The 17,262-nt window shown below is 35.5% G+C and overlaps 1 protein-coding gene across 10 annotated transcripts in view; it reads right to left on the bottom strand.

Annotated features, from left to right (window-relative positions):
* FRY (FRY microtubule binding protein) overlaps positions 1-17,262 on the bottom strand; it is a 184,696-nt gene that overhangs the window by 92,601 nt on the left and 74,833 nt on the right. For all 10 annotated transcript variants that reach the window (XM_087937235.1, XM_087937236.1, XM_087937237.1 and 7 more), the window contains 5 exons: positions 8,722-8,775; positions 3,182-3,321; positions 2,137-2,227; positions 1,761-1,840; positions 918-998 (listed from right to left, as the gene is read on the bottom strand). In XM_087937235.1, the coding sequence (XP_087793361.1) occupies positions 918-998; positions 1,761-1,840; positions 2,137-2,227; positions 3,182-3,321; positions 8,722-8,775 (446 nt within the window). The remainder of the gene's footprint in view (positions 1-917; positions 999-1,760; positions 1,841-2,136; positions 2,228-3,181; positions 3,322-8,721; positions 8,776-17,262) is intronic.

The raw sequence follows: 17,262 nt of genomic DNA, 5'->3' as shown, positions 1-17,262 counted from the left end.
TTGGAGTCTGATATCATCTGAATTTAAATAAATAAAGCCAATTACACAAAGTGAAATTTTTGTAATACCAAAGAGTCTACAACTCCTACGACCTGTGAAATATGTTATGGCAAGTGGAAAAGAAAAATCACCACCATACACATAGAAAATGAAGTCTCCAATGTTACATCCTAAATCAAATGTACACAATGCAATGTAACAACTTCTAGATTTCCCATGGCCATGAAACCCAACTATAAAGTTTTCCTTTTCAAAATTTAGCTTTGTAATGAAAAAGAGATAACATTAGAACATAGGTTGTGTATAGTAACAGGATGGCAAATTACCTGTAGCATTAAAATATCATTAATTATAATAATTATTACATTAATGATTAGATCATTAATATTCCCAAAAAACATATAGACTGATTTAATCAACTGTGTTGTCACAACACATTTCTCTTTTCAGTTTCCATTTCAATTATCCTGGGAGGAAAAAAGAGGAAGAAAATAGTAAGAAAAGAGAAAGTAGGAGGGGGGAGGAGGAGAAACCTTCCAAGGAATTAGTTCATCTCTCTGGTTGGATCAGCCTAATTCTACCATAAGATCCATAAGACAGAATGGGTATTAAGGGTATATATTAAGGGTATTTAAGAAACCTGGAGGTGACTTCACATCAATTCTGATTTTGGTGCTCCTGGAAGATTATGAGATCAGACAGTTCTCTACATCAAAACCTAGTTTGATAAAACAAAGTATTTATGAGGGGAAAGGATCAATTCTTACAAAATGTGCATGTGCATACAGTTGTGCACACACAAACTGACAGAGAGAGAGAGACAAAGAGAGACAGAGGGACAGAGAGAGAGAACTTCTCACTGAAGAATCTTTTTGAGGGAAAGCTATCTAATATTTTGATTATTTAAATATACTTACTTTGCTTGTGCTAGTACCCCTATTACCTCAGCATAGAGATCTGCAACAATGTGCATATTTCCAGTGTTGGGACCTAGGTACCTGTTAAAGTTAAGAAAATATAGAATTTTAAAACATTCATAAATAAATTTCACCGTAGGTTTAGCTTTATATGACCAATAATCTTTCAGTATTCCTATCATTTCTGAATGGACACACACACTTAGGCTCGGTTTACACATGTTGGGTTTTGATTTTATGTAGTTGAGTGCCCAAATGTAGTGACTTATAGTTTAGCTGAATGTGTGAACCTGGCTTAGTATATAAAGAGTTGTAACCTCATTAAAATCTAATCCTGCACAATATCACAAGCCATATAATTAATCAATCTTTATTATGGTCATACACCAGCATAGGGTATGAGAAAAATATAGTCAGTAATAGACATGAAATATTTGTTTTTCTAGACAAATCTTGTTAAGATTCATCACTATACTAGCAAAAGAGTAAGCCTTCCCTATGATAAAGATTAATCAGTTGTACATAGGGGAAGTGGTATGCCTGCATTATAGAATTAAATAGGAATTCTCTATTTATCTGGGACTTACACAAATAGTAAATTTATGAAGGGACCCTTAAGCTCTAATATCAAACTTCCCTAAAGGAAGGCAGAACAGTTACTGATTAAGAAAGTGACTTCTAAAAGGAGGTCCTTACTCACAAAATTTAGACTCCCAGATTACTACCTTACAACTAGGTCATGTTTATATTGCCATAAGGGTTCACTATTAAACTTAAGTAACTATTGATGCCAATGTGGTCTAAATCCACGAGATTTCATAGAAAAGAAAGAACAAGTCTTACCCTTCTTTGTATTTAAAGTGCTTGAAAGCCAAATTAATAACATCATGTACCAAACCATCAATTACAGGATGAAGCTGAATCTGAAAAACAAATGAACAACCAGTTAACAAAATTCAGACCGATACTTAAAGATGACTAATGGCAAGTATAGCCAACCATTGCATGTTTCTGCTTTCTCCTCCAAAAGATAATACTCCTTAATTCTGACACACATGCAGTAATAAACCTTCAAAATTAATGTTTTCCAGTTTATGTGGAAACCCATAGCCACTTATATACATTCTTTCTTTATTTCAAAGGGTTACAAACCTTTCCCTAAAAGATTGACAAACATATGCCATTAAAATTAAATATTAAAAATTTCAAAATGACATACCTGTTTCAATACTTCTATTAATACTAAAGAAAAAATAAAATCAATAGCAAGATCTCTTCTTTCCATTAAATAGTCTCGTTGCTGCTCATCACTTTAAAAAATGAGAAAACATAATTAAAGTTATCTTGTTGTATACAAATGAAGTATAAAACAGTTTTTAATTAGTCTATTTTAGGGTAGGAAAGTCAAAAATTCATCTGACAAGTTTTTAAGGATGTTTCAATATCTACTCCTTTCATTTCCTTTATTATTCCCCAATTTAAGAGATTTAGTTTCTGTTGGTTGGTTCTCCCTCAATTTTATTTCCTTATTAAACCCTCACTATTTCTATACATCTCATATAAAAATACAATCCGTAAGGCAATTGACATAAAACATGGAATCAATATTTACCAGCAGATAAAATGCAGTGGCAATTGAATTTATGCAAGGATACATTCCACTAAAAGGCTACCACAGTCCAGGATTCAGATAATCTCTCTGAAACAAGTAGTTCTAATAGCAGTAGCACTTACACTTATCTATATACCGCTTCACAGTGCTTCACAGCCCTCTAATGGAGCAAACGTGGCATGATGGTTTAGTCTGCTGGAATAAGCCAATGTGGGTATCTATGATTGGATTTATATTTCCTTCTATAGCTTATTCCTTCAACTAGGAAAAGCCATCACACAACTTTGGGACTTTGGAACTTTTGGGACTTCTGCACATTTTTTGTACCCTTCTAAGGAAGCATTGGTTGACTCCTGGTGTTCTCTGTCTATTCTCAATAGGAGAAATTCAACAGGAATGAAGATAATTCAACAAGAATTTAAATTCAACAGGAGTGAAGAGAATTCCATAGCTAGCTTCATGATGTTTTTGACAGGATTGGAGAATGAAAGCACTCTCAAACTACTGTCTGAAGCAAATCCTTTAATCCACCCACAAATATTGTCTGAAGCAAATCCTTTAAAGTAAAATTCTATATAAAAACAGGTTCCTTTTTACAAATAATCACAAAACATAAATAGCAATCAATAATAAAAGTTATCCAGGTGCATACCTTTTGGATTTTGTGCTTGTTCTTGGTCTGTATTCATGAGATTCATCTTCAATGCCATTTTGTCTTTTATACCAATCAAACAAAGTACGCAGGATAGAAGGTAGACAATACTCTGAAAGGGAGCTCATTGAACTAATTACCTATCGGAAAATGCATAAAAATAAAAATATATTTAGGTACAGTCTACTAAAAATCTACTGTAATCTTTAGTCAATTCTCTGAGGTGGGTTAGGCTGAGAGAGAATGACTGGCCCAAAGTTACTCAGTAGTAGGTTTTCATGGCTAAAGCAGGACTTTAATTCACGTTATCTGGCTTTCTAGCCTGGCGTCTTAACCACTATACTCAAAACTGGTTTAGTAATATTTTGTTTTGACTGGGACACAGCATGCCTTTAAAATCTATATGGTGAGAGTTAAAGTTTAAGATTTATGACTGACCCAAATCAGCCCTGATTATTTAATGAAGCATTCACACAAGTGACTCTGGTATTCCTTTTATTAACTAACTGAATTGGGGGTAGATTAATTTTTCATACTAGCACATCATATGTTGGATGATTTTATGAAATAAATGAACAAAAAGGATATGCATGAAGCTGTGATAAAATTTAATTGTAAAGATTTGCTTTTATAAACCTCATACTGAAGTAGTTTTTTAATAAAACTATAGTCTAGACCAGTGATGCCAAAACTGGTACATGCATGTGCCAGACCACCGGAAACTCAAGACCAGCTGGCCGGTGCGCATGCATGTGCCGGCCAGCTGGTCTTTGCATGAACTGGAGTGCCAGAAACCCAAAGACCAGCTGGCCGGTGTGCATGCACGTGCCGGCCAGCTGGTCTTTGCACGCACTGGAGTGCCAGAAACCCCAAAACCAGTTGGCAATGGCGTGTGTGTCCACAGAGAGGCCACTGCGTGCCACCTTTGGCATGTGTGCCAAAGGTTTGCCATCACAGGTCTAGACTCTAGAAGAATGTACAAATTTTCAACAACCAAATTATATTAACAAATCTGGAAAGTTCAAACCAAAACTATAAAAGGTCAAATCAGACCATATGATTAAATATTCCCACTCACAAATTACATTTCCAACAACTAGTGGTCCAAAGCCAGCTATTAAAAAATATTTAGTCACACAATATGTCCAATAAATACAGAATATTAGAATAAATAAATACATAATTAATGTGTTGTCTTAATTTAATTAAGACTATCTTTATTTATATCATTTATATTTAGCACATATTCTCCTTTCTTCAAGGAACTCAAAGTAGATGTATTTCATTTCCAAGGTAAAATAAAGTGTAAAATAGGTATAGTTGAGAGAAAGCAAGAAAACGTAGTTGATCAGTAATAAAACCAAATCTTTTTTATGGTCAAAAATAAGGAGAAGAGTAGCATAAGGAGGGCAGGGTACAAAAAAATTAAAAAGCATGAGAATTATATATATATATATATATATATATATATATATATATATATATATATATATATGGCATTGACTTTTTCGGGTATTTTCCACGTCATTGTAGTTGTGCTTTTAAAGTTGTAGCTACAACTTTAAAAGTACAACTACAATGACGTGGAAAATACCTGAACAAAGCTGAATGCCATACATGTAAGTACGCAAAACTTAAGTATATATATATATATATATATATATATATATATATATATATATATATATATATACACATACACACACACACACACACACACACATATACATACATACATATACATACATATATATATATATATATATATATATATATATGTATGTATATATATAATAGATATCAGTGCTAAATGTAAACCTAAAAATATTTTTAAAAATCTAAAAAGAACCTAAGGAAAGGACAGGATCAGTAGATGAGCAGAGAGGAGCATGACAAGCTAAATATATCACAATGCAGATCACTCTAGAATAACAAACAAAGTGTTCATTAAAACTGGTTTACAGCACAGGTTATGTTCTGACACATTTTAAGTGCTGCTGTGTACAACCTGGCAATATCATATTTTGTAGTAGGTTTGGTATCTGCAAGCAGCAGGAAAGTATATAATTATCCTGTGCACCCTGGGTATTTATGAAATAATGGTGAGTGAGGCTAGTATAAATATCTCTGTAATAGAAGGAAGCACTAAGAAGCAAATGTTCTACTGTTCCCAGAGTCCCAGAGGCATTGTCTCTTCAGGTATGGAATCTTCCTGAATCTATATCAAGGATATCTGAGGGGAGAAAAGTTAGCCAATAAACTTCCAAGGCTGACATAAAATTTGAATACGTATTTCCTGATTTCTAGTTCCACACCTTAACCAATCTATCCCACTATTTTCAGCAGAATGTGTAGCTGAACTAAGTCTCCTGAAAGGTGGTTTTTTTTTTCCAATTCTAGTCCTTTCCCCCTTCAATGGATCATAAATGCAGTGCTGGATGGTTCCCCGTGCAATTTTCCCTAATCAAAATATCTCCAATTGCTTATCCTCCCATAATAGAAAAAAACATATTTAAGTTTTTCTTTAAATAAAGAAAGTCAATAAAGAAACAAAATATTGGGATTCCATCTTGAGTTTTTATTTGATCTGAATTTGACAATAGCAGCTCTCACAATTTTATATCAGTACAGTTTTTTTCAGCTGCACAAACAAGTCAGTGTCGAATGAACAAGCTAAAATAAAAATGAAGATTGCCAAAATAAATGTCCTTTGGAAGACAGAAAATAAAATGGTGTGTCATTCAATCTTAGACTATATCTAAAGCTTTAATGAAACTGTACTTGTAGTCTTTCTCCCCTTTCTTTTTCTTAAACCCTATCCCAAATTCATATTACAGATTTCTTTCCATTCCTGTATATTTGCTGATCCTTGGTAACAGAATTTTGCAAATACTGAGATTTTTCTTGATAAGTGAAGAATGACCATTTATTTCTCTGAATGCCTCACGTCTCTCTCATTTGTTCCTGCTTTTGTCACTGGCAGATCTACAATATCAGCTGGCTGCTTGGATGTACTTTCAGTGAAACTCTGAGTTCATATAGATTTTCACCTGATGGTCATGGAGATAACCCATAGAGCCCTTCTACAAGAGAGATGGCGGGTTACCAAGTTTGATATACAAATAAACAAACAAATGAATAATTTGCTACATGATTTTTCAGTAATATTTTCCTATTTTTGTCACTAGATATGTAGTCCCAATGGTCTATTAGTAAGATAATTGTTATAAATGTATTGCTGATTTGAAGAAGCAACTGCATGGGTCTCAGCTTGATTTATTAAGCATAGTATGTGTAACTTATAGGTATGTAGCTTCACCTATTCATGTCTAATTTATTGAACAGTGCTGCCCAATGTAATGTAAACTAAATACACAGTGTCTCCTTAGCTTTTTAACTTTTTTGGTCATTGGTCTTATAAGTCAGGAAGGAAGGGTGGAATTTTCAGAGACTGGCTGTTAGAATACAGGAAGGGAGGAACGTCTAAGTCAGCATGCTGGTTACTCAACCCCTCTATTTATTGGAATCATAGCCAGTGTGAGAAGAATTCTAGCTCTGTGTTACTACTGAAAGGGAGTGTGCAGATGTACAAATGGGTCCTTGTTACACAAAATGATCATGTTCTTCCAACCTGAATGAACTACAGAGCATGCAGCTTGAGATACCCACCCTACACAAGCAAACGCCCTGCTAGCAGGGCATTGAAAACAATCTATACAAATATACTTTTCATAATTATTTTGGAAAAATTTGAAAAATAAGTCACCTAAAGTATGTTTGCTCTGATGTAAGTAATAATAAAAAAGAGTTATTGAAATGTCAAATCTGAATATAAATCACTATATATCTTTGTTAATTTTATTATTAGTAGGGATAGGTAATTCATTTGGAGACTTGCTTCACAAAATGATTGAAGTATACCTCTTAACCATTCCTCAAAACAAAGGGCACCACACTGTCACAGATTCCAAGTCAACAATAGCTCAGGTAGCTTTCTTATATTGCAGAAGAACTTCTATTTCATAATTTCTTTATATTTATAAACTATGTTGTAATTTTTTCACTTCATCTAAAAGCATGATAAAATGTTAAAACAAATACAGTCACAAAAAGTAAGCGTACCACTTGTAAAGGTTTTTTTTTCTTTTTAAATATAAGTGGGCAAATTGGTATTTTATTTACATTCAAACAGTATATAAAAGATAAAACTAATGTAATTCAACAAAACAACCTATACCTTTGCAGCCATAAACTCAACAAAAAATCAAGAGATATGCCATTTTCTTCTGTGGAAAGAATAAGTATAAGTTACTGACTCTATTTGATATTCTACCTTTGGCAGAAACAACCCCAAACAGGAGTGTCTTATACAGATAGTCCTCAACTTACAACCATAACTGGATCTAGAAATTCATGATTGAGTGCTGCAGTCATTAAATGAGGCATAATGTAACCTCACCTGGTTTTATTACCTTTGTGGCCACAGTTGCTAACCTTGGCTGTCAAGTGAGACATCACATGACCATGACTTGTAACCTTCAGAAGCTGACTGGGAAGGTCCCAGATGGAGATCACATGACTGTAGGGATGTTACAATGGTCATAAGTGTATGAACTAGTCATAATTCAGTTTTTTCAGTAACTTTGAATGGTCCTAAATGAATGGTCATATGTCAAGAACTACCTGTAACTGTCTATTACCTGCTGATATCAGCTGAGAAGAATTTTTCCCTAATCCCCCATGTAGATTTTTTTCAGCTGTTAATGTTTAAGGAGCATTCAAGCACATGCCACACCATCTTGATGGGCTAAAATCTGAGTTTTGACTTGGCCATTCCAGAACCCACAGGGTTGGGTTTTTTTCAGAGAGCCCTTTGTGGATAAGCTGGAATGTTTAGTGTTATTGTCATGTTATAAGGTCTACTTCTGGTTGAGCTTCAATTTTATGGCAGATGGTCTCATGTTATCCTCAAGCACCTTCTGGACCAATGAATGATTCATAGCAGCTTCTATGAAAGTTAGCTGCCCAGGTCCTGATGCAGCAAAACAGCTCTAGACCATAACTTTGTCATCACTATGCTTTACAATTGGTACCAAAAAGTCTCATGAGATGAAATAAATGGATTGTATTATTAAGCAATATACAGTGAGAACACTTTGAAGTTTTTCAAAGCTGCAAATAAATTTATATGGGCTGAAAAAGAATGTTATTCAGCCTTGAGAAAGGTTTAAAGTGAATGTTTAAGGTTATGTATATTCAGCAAAAGCTGCCAAATTTTAATGTCTAGTATGAATTGGCTCTGCAATTGAGGGGAAGTACAATGATATATTGTAGATTGTCTTGCACTTATATTTTCTAACCTACAATATATACAGTATATATTTTCTTACTAACAAAAACTAAAATAAATTGAAGATATCAACAGCCTCAAAGCAGTTAGGGAAGATTAATCAAATTCTTCTGCTTCACATAAGTAATTATGGAACTGCAGTGCAGACAGCAAAAAGAGATATAACTTACTTGTCTCTAATATAACTTACTTGATCAAATTGTGGATCTTCTCCATGTTGCAGAGATTTGCTCAATGGTTTTTCCTATAATAAAACATGAGATAGATTATTTACTGTTGTAAATGTTATTTGGCTTCTGTTATATAGTTATTTTATGTCAGATGTTCATGAAGTCAATACAATTATTAGGATTCTGTATACAATATTAAATATCAGAATATATAATAATTTTGCCACTAAGGTAAGATTTATAAGTATCTTGGGACCATAGCCAGAAACCTGTCTTCTTTGCCACCATTTAGTTATAGATCCAGACTTACAAAACTACTTTAAGTACTGAATCCTAATTTGTTAGTTCATTTACATGAATGAAAAAGCAAAATAGCTCACACTGTAAATATTATTAAACTAGGATTTGGATCCAGAATTATGTACACACCAGTATTTGAGAAATTACAGTTAGCAGTCTGCAACTTACAACCATTTGTTCAATGACAGTTTGCAGCTATGGGGATGATGAACAAAGGGAAATACAATCAGAGCAGCACACTGTGGTCAAATAATTAAAATTTTCCCTGCACTTACAACGCAGCGGCACTTCGATTCCCCCCACCTGTGTATCTCCCACCACCTATCTCTACCCATTTTGGCCCCAGCAGCCCTAGCTGACCTTTGCAGTTTTCTTGCTCCTGTTGCTGACCAAGCATGTCTGCTCTGCCTTTCATGGGGCAGCTGCTGACCACCTGAGGCTTTCTTCCTAAGATTGTGCATGGTGGTTTCTTCTCAAGACTTCCTCTCAAGATAGGCCAGTTGGGGGAATTGAAGGCAGTCCCTTATCTTATCAAGGCTGGGAGGGGACAAGTCTAAAATGGCTTGGATTGGAATGGGTTCTCAGCTGACAACTGGTGGAATTTGGTTAACAATGGCAATGAGGATTGCAATCACTAAGGGATGGAGCACTGCAATTTACATTTGCATCACTAAGTGATGGAAATTCCAGTCCCAATTACTATCACTTGAAGGACTGTTATAGTCATAAGCTATTGCCAGAGTAATTGAAGAGCAGAGTTTGAAAAGTCAGTGCGTTTTATCTTACAGAAATTATGGAGGAAGGAAATATTAATTTATACCCCATATATAATATACAATTATATAATTGTATATTGTATACAATTAATTTATACCCCATATTCTAATTAGGCATATTTTACTCTGAATATTTTACAACAAAATGAAAATCTAGAAAAGGGAGAAACTATTTATTGCTTTATATTGTTTTTCTTGACTGTTCCAGTCTTGAATTTGCATGTTCATCATGCAAACTGTTGGCATTACTACAATATATATCTATAAAATCTAGCAGACATTCTAGAAGACAGTCAGACTAATTATAATTACCCTTTTTATCATTAATGTCCTAAGTAATGATAGTCACCCTTTGTAAGATTATAGGAAATAACCTTGAATGCATTAGGAGCCAGACAAAAATATTTTTACTTTTTAAAGCAGCTTTCTCAGATTTCACCTGTTTTTCTTATCTTACACAGTCTCCTTTTGATGTCCCAGCACTAACAAATCTCTTGTTCTTTTGGAGTTCCTGTTAACTGGGGCATGTTTCCTGTTTTAGCTCACCTTTATATCTTTCCAAGCCTACTCCAAATATATGTTGTCTTTACTCGGTCATTCCATTCCTATCACCTTACCCTATTGTTAATTATTTAGTTCTTGTTCACACTCTAGCGGTTTTACCAGTCTGAATTTCACAGTGAAGCTGTGAAAATACACTGTGCCCAATTGTCAAATATGTGGTTAGTATGTGCAAGCAATGGGTCACCTTGAAAAGGCCTTTTTTTAAAAAAGATATTGTTCCAAGCAAATCAACCGACAAATTAAAGGGAAACAAATTATGATTATCACTAAGAATGCTAAGGTTAGATGCCTCTACCAGGCTGGGGATTACCTATAACACTAGTGGCTAATCCTTTTGGGCTCCTGTGCCAAAAATTGTGTGTGCGCTGGCATGCCAGCACCCAAAAGGCAATGCACGCCCCATGCCCCCTACACACATAATACCGGAAGTGATAAAATGGTCCTATTTGGCCTGTAGAGGCTTTTTTCAAGGAGGCCGAAAAAGGCCTCAAACCAGCTGAAAATCAGCTGTCAGGTGTGTGCATGCGCAGTGAGGTAAGTTTTCCTGTGGCTCGCGTGCCCGCACAAATGGCTCTGTATGCTACCTGTGGCACACATGCCATAGGTTTGCCATCATGGACCTATAACATCCAGTCTGTATCTTAAAAACATAAGCAACTCCTTGGTGGATTGGACTCCAGACCTTAGCAGGCTTTTCTTACAGAGGCCAACCAAACTATACATGGAGGCCCATTCATCTCCCAGTAAATGCTTTCAGAGGCATCACACCCTATTGCTTCCAGAATATCCCTAGGGCGTTTCCAAAGCACTTTCCTGATAACTGTCTACCAAAAACAAAGAAAAATAAAGTTTCAGGAATAAATGGAATGGAAGCAGGAAAAAATTCTGGTCTTTTTTGAAATTATGTTACTGAATTCTTGTTCTGCCCTCTATACAATCAACTTTTGCACATTAAAGTTATTTTATGGCATTTTGCAGGACTAACAAAAAGCTCAGTTCTGCCTCAAGACATGGCAGATGGAAAAGCATGATTGCTCCATGCTGAGGAAATGAAGAACAAAGGCTCACAGATGGAAACAGATTAAAAAGGTATAGTTTTAGCTAGGAAAAACCAAGCAGCTTCACAAGTCAGCATGAAGGAATAGATGCACTCTCATAACCTAATAGCTCTTTGCACTATTTAGAACTAATCAGAACAGGCATAACTAGGAACAATTGCTCTACTGAAGCAGAACTAAAGATAGCTTCCAGGTTTTGAAGAAGCCTAAAATGCAAAACATTCGCAAACGGGGAGATTAAGAGGAAAAATCATTGTTGTCATCCCTAGACAAAAAGTGCTCCCCGATTTTCTTTAAGACTTCAAACTAGAAATCAGTTCCAGATAAATACCACAGCAGGATTTTAAAATAATGAAATGCAAATATAAAATTCCCAGAAATGAATTACAAGCTATTGTACAATATCTTTGTACACCTTCCTGAAAAAAGGAAAAATGTTTTAGAAATGAAATCTTTTTTTTAAAAAAAGAAAAAATATTCTCTTTCAAAACTTTAAAAAGAAAAAATCCAAATCATTATCCAGCACTATTTACTCTAAATAAACTATTACTAGCCAAGCGACAGGTTGTTCACAAAGATTTACAAAAAGGATGTGGGTCATGACCACAGTTACTTGAATAGGCAGTCCTGTGCCAATTAGTCATTATAGTGGAAATGGCTTCCTGGGAACATGAAAATTTCCCTTTCTGTTCAACTCAGAGAAAGATCAGCGACAGAAGAGCAATCTGCCTGCCTGCACATGCTTTCTGGATTCATTTGATGAATGGGAAGGGAAATGATGCCGATTGCCAGGAACACAGCAGAGGTCTCACTGGGTAACAACAGAGAAATGGCTGGTTCTGCGCCAGGAAGGCTGATAGAGGATCATGCTGGTTGCACAAGGACAAGAAGAAAAGATGGTAGAGAATCAAAGATGGGTTATGCAAGTAGTCTGGTATAGATACAAAGATAATATTTGGCAGCAGCAGTCATGAGAAGAAAACATAAAATAAATATTACTCATAGGTATATTGGGTTTAATTACTTCGGGATCCAACATTTCTTTTATATGCTTTTCTCCCTAAATATAGTCATTGATTCTCTGTCTTCCCATTTTAGCAAAACTATTTTTTTATGGAAATTAATCTCTTCTAAGAAATTGCTGCAAAGAGATTTCTCAAGTCTCTATTTGGCCATTTACAGTATTTGCAAAAAGGGAGAAACATTCTTCACTCCACCCAAATGTGTCTATTGCAATTTATTCACTATCTTTCATACTGGTAGGTTAAATACAGAGCCAAAATCTACAGCCACTAAATTTAGTACAAAAGGGGTTTATTCATTTTCAATGATTCACTATATTTTGGACTGAAGCAGCTGTTATATAAGAACCAAAGAACACCAAATAAACATATTCCTAGTTTAATAAACAATGTCATTAAAGCCAAATTTTAATATCCTGATCTTTCATTAGAATAATATACAACACATTTAAAAACAAGAGGTAATCTAGATATTTCACAAAAGATATTTTAAAAGAATTAAGACTGAAAAGTTACAATTATTTCTCTTCATCATAATGACTTTTAAAAGTTATAATAATTACAGTTTGTGAAGTAATAGAAAAGAGTTATGGCATCTCCAAAAGATAGCACCACATTCAGGGGTGGGATTCAAATTTCTTAACAAGCGGTTCTGTGCAAATGGCTTAATTTGTGGCTGTGGCTTGGTGGTCATGTGACTGGGTGAATGTGGCTTGATGGTTGGCCATGGCTTGATGGTCACATGACTGGCTGGTGTGGCTTGGTGGTCACGTGACTGGCTGGTGTGGCTTGGTGGTCATGTGACTGGGTGGGTGTGACCAATTCAATGTCACACATGTCAAGGGGTGCCTTGCCTGGCCCCTCCCCTCCCAGCCATTCCTTGTGACACCCAGTCTCAACTTATCTACGGTTCTGTAAAAATTTGTTCATCTTTTTTTGAGTTTAATATCTATGTACTATAGATGTACTTTCATGGACCACTGAAAGGAGGAAATGGCTCACATGCTTTGCTCAAGAGTGTGATAGGCAAGATGCTTTCTTGTTCTTTCTTTCTTTATCTCCCTTCCACCTTTCTTTCTTTCTTTCTTTCTTTCTTTCTTTCTTTCTTTCTTTCTTTCTTTCTTTCTTTCTTTCTTTCTTTCTTTCTTTCTTTCTTTCCTTCCTTCCTTCCTTCCTTCCTTCCTTCTTCCTTTCCTGTCTCTCTCTCTCTCTCACACACACACACACACACACACACACTCACACACACATACACCTGGTCTGGGACGAACCAAATGATCCTGCGAGCTCCAGATAGCACATGGTGGGAAAAGAAAGAAGGGGGAGAGGCATGCGGTGGTAGCGGGGCCATGAAGCACCCCCCCAAGCCCTCCCAAAGTACGGTACCTCTGTGGGTGGTGGCAGCGGCGGAGGTGCAGCAATGGCATTTTTACGGGACGCCACCACGTGATAGGGAGAGCTGGGAGAGCACCTTGTGGCGGCTTCATCAGCCAGCCGAGCCCAGGAATGGGGGGCAGGTAGGCAGGCCCCAGCCAGTGCTGCCAGCAGGAGGGGGTTGCTCTGGTGGGGAAGCCAGCCAGCTGAGTCCTGGGACAGGAGGCAGGTAGGTAGGCTGGGCAAGGCTCAGGGAGCCCCGGAGATGGCTGCAGGAGGCCCAGAGACAGTGGGGGAGGGGCTAGCATGACTTGCAGGCTTACCTGTGAGCAGATAGGAGCTGTTTCGTGAAGGGAGGGGCCAGGGACTTGCAAGCTTTTCGCTCTCTCACAGCAAAAAGCAGGCAGCAAGGCATGTTGCACATGCACACAATGTTGTGCCTGCGTGATACGGACTGACCGGGCAGGGAGCAGAGAAGCGGGCAGAGAGGGGCAGGGCCAGCCAGAGGTCCGATTTACCAGTTCTCCAAACTACTGGGAACTGTAACAACCGGTTCTATAGAACTGGGCCGAACTGGTAGAATCCCACCCCTGGTCATGTTTCTTAAACTCAATTGTAAATTTCATATGAAAGTGTGAACTCCTTGGTTCACAAATATTCTTCCAATTATGTTTTTAGGTTGTAGAACTGAGTACAAGTAGTCCTTGAGTTATGACCATAATTGAGCCCAAACTTTATGTTGCTAAGTGAAACATTTAACGTGGTTTTGCCCCATTTTACGATTTTTCTTCCCACAGTTGTTAAGTGGATTATTGCAACTGTTTAATGAGTAACAGGGTTGCTAAGTGAATCTGGATCCCCCATTGAATGCTTGTCAGAAGGTCGCAAAAAATGATCAAATGATCCCAGGACACTACAACCATCATAAATATGAAACCAACTGCCAGGTGCCTGAATTTTGATCAAGTGATCATGGGAATGTTGCAATGGTCCTAAGTGTGAAAAATAGTCATAAGTCACTTTTTTCAGTGCTGTTGTAACTTCGCTGTTGTAACTAATGATCAGTAAATGAATTGTTGTAAGTCAAGGACTACCTGTATTACGGCTTAATGTAAGCACTGGCTTTATCATTACTGTTTATATTTATATGCATATATAAAATTAACTATTTACGATATTCTTCTTAGGTTTGGAACAGGATGAAGTGCAGTTAACAATCACTAAAGTCATTTATAACTGTGTGTGTGTAAACATCCATGCATCCATCCATACATACATACGGTTTATAATCAAAACATGAGGACACTCACATTCTTTTCCAATTCTTTACCAACTGATTGGTATGAACTCATTGATAAGCTGAGAACCTCAAGATACGGTGAAACTATATCAATCTCAGCATGGGGCTATTGTTTTCCTTAGATCTATATTCTACTCCTTCTCTAAGAGTTCAACCTGATATTCTTATTGAGTTAACAACAACATGGTATTCTGATTTATCCTTCCAGTCCAAAGAAAAGAACCAGGACAAGGAAACATTAATATTATCTATGGAAATGTTGCAGAAAAGAGAGACGATTACAGGACTCTGGTCTGAACAATCTGGATGATGGTCTATTAACAAAGGCTTGCAAAGCATGCACTGATATGTATGCAGGAAGCAATTGATCCAGAGTTACCCAGAGAATAATTAATTTCCACAAAATTTATGAACAAGATAGAAGTCATCTGTTCCTTCACACATATATCAATACATATAATCATAAATAAAAATGCAAATGAAAAATGCAAATAAAAATAACCAAATTAAATATTTATGCAACATAGTATAATTCAAATTAATCATAGCAAAATGTAATTGATCAGCTGCATGGACATATTACACCTTTTTGATTAAAAGCTGCTTCTGCCACAAGAAAAAAAAATCTATGAGAACAGAAGGAAATTCCTAGACAGGTGTTCAGATGTCTCTTCCTTCCTGGAGGGAGGGGCCCCTTATAGGCATGCCAGAACGGGGAATAGGGTTGTCATCTTTTTAAGCTGACCGCTATTCCCAGCAAGAACAGTTCTAATTTCAACTGAATGTTGATCTTTAATTTCTTTACATCATTATATGTATCTGAACCCACAACGATTCCATTATTAAATAGATACAGAATTTGAATACAAGTAATGAAGACATAACAATAGGAATTTAAATTTATTCCAAATATTATGTTCACAGAAAATGGGTGTAAGATATTTTACCATTGGTATTATCATTGCAGTTTTGATTGCTAAAGTTGATAATTCATTTTCTAAAAATTGTTCCAACTGTAATGAATAGGTCAGATAATTTTTTTCATATTTGGAAAATGATTCATACCAGAATGAAATATATTTTAAAAGTCAAATTTCCATTTCAACCTGCAAGATTTTATTGCATTTTATTAAGCCGTATCTTCTCTCTAAGTAAACTGAATTACTTTTGTTTACTGCTGCAAGGATATTGTGTGCTTCTTATTGAAAAGGTCATCTGACTGTCTCTTCGGAAAAATGATTAACCAAATTGTGGGAGTACATTTCAGTGTCCAAAATAACTCTGTACCTTACTACAACAGAAACAGAATTTTATTCCAATTTATTTGTGACTCAGCCAAGGTTTGGGTTTTCAATGTTTAGAGTTCACATATTAATTTCATGGGACATTTAAATCAGAATAAATTTCCAGTTTTGCCTTGGTGATTCATACTGTGTTGATCATGGTTCTTGATATGTATCCTTGCTTAGAATTTTTAGTTTTCTTATATGTTATATTCATTTGTTCATAATTGATTAATGATATATTGAAAAATTATGACTTCCTAGACATTTTGGATTCTTCATTTATTTATTTATCCATTACTTCAGTATTTTCTTGGTCTTTTAAAATTGTTATTGTTTGCATATTTTCTGTGACATGCTTAATAAAAAATTATATAAAGGAAGGAAATACCCAAAATTTAGATAAGTATTCTAATTTGGAAATATCAGACAAAGCAAGATACAGGAACATTTTTGGCCACAGAAATTTGCTAATAATAATAATAAAAATAAATAATATATAGAAGTCATACGTAAGAAATGAATTAGGTAAGAATTCATGTAAAACTTTCAACTTAATGAATGAGATGTTTTATGGACATCAAACCTCATCTTCAATTGATATAATGAATAGGGCATGAGAGGAGCTCAAAAGACATCAATACACTGATAGACTTATTAACAATTTAACTACTGCTTTAATATGTTTTGAAAGTGGACTTTGTTCTCAGTACAAAACTTGATTTTCTACGTTTATGGAAAAAATAAACAGTACAAGAAAGACATTCCTGAAAATATCTTTAAAACACCAAATTGAGTTTTACTTGAATTCTGATGTATACACCCAAACATATCCTCACCAGCAATTGTCAATAAAAGTATTAAAGATCTATCTGATAAGAAAG

Source organism: Pseudonaja textilis, chromosome 7 (assembly GCF_049901715.1).
Source record: "Pseudonaja textilis isolate UNSWEBS1 chromosome 7, rPseTex1.2, whole genome shotgun sequence".
In the NCBI taxonomy this organism is placed as follows: Eukaryota; Metazoa; Chordata; class Lepidosauria; order Squamata; family Elapidae; genus Pseudonaja; species Pseudonaja textilis.
The sequence above is the reverse complement of the archived record's forward strand: the minus strand, read 5'-3'. Positions and strand labels throughout refer to the sequence as shown.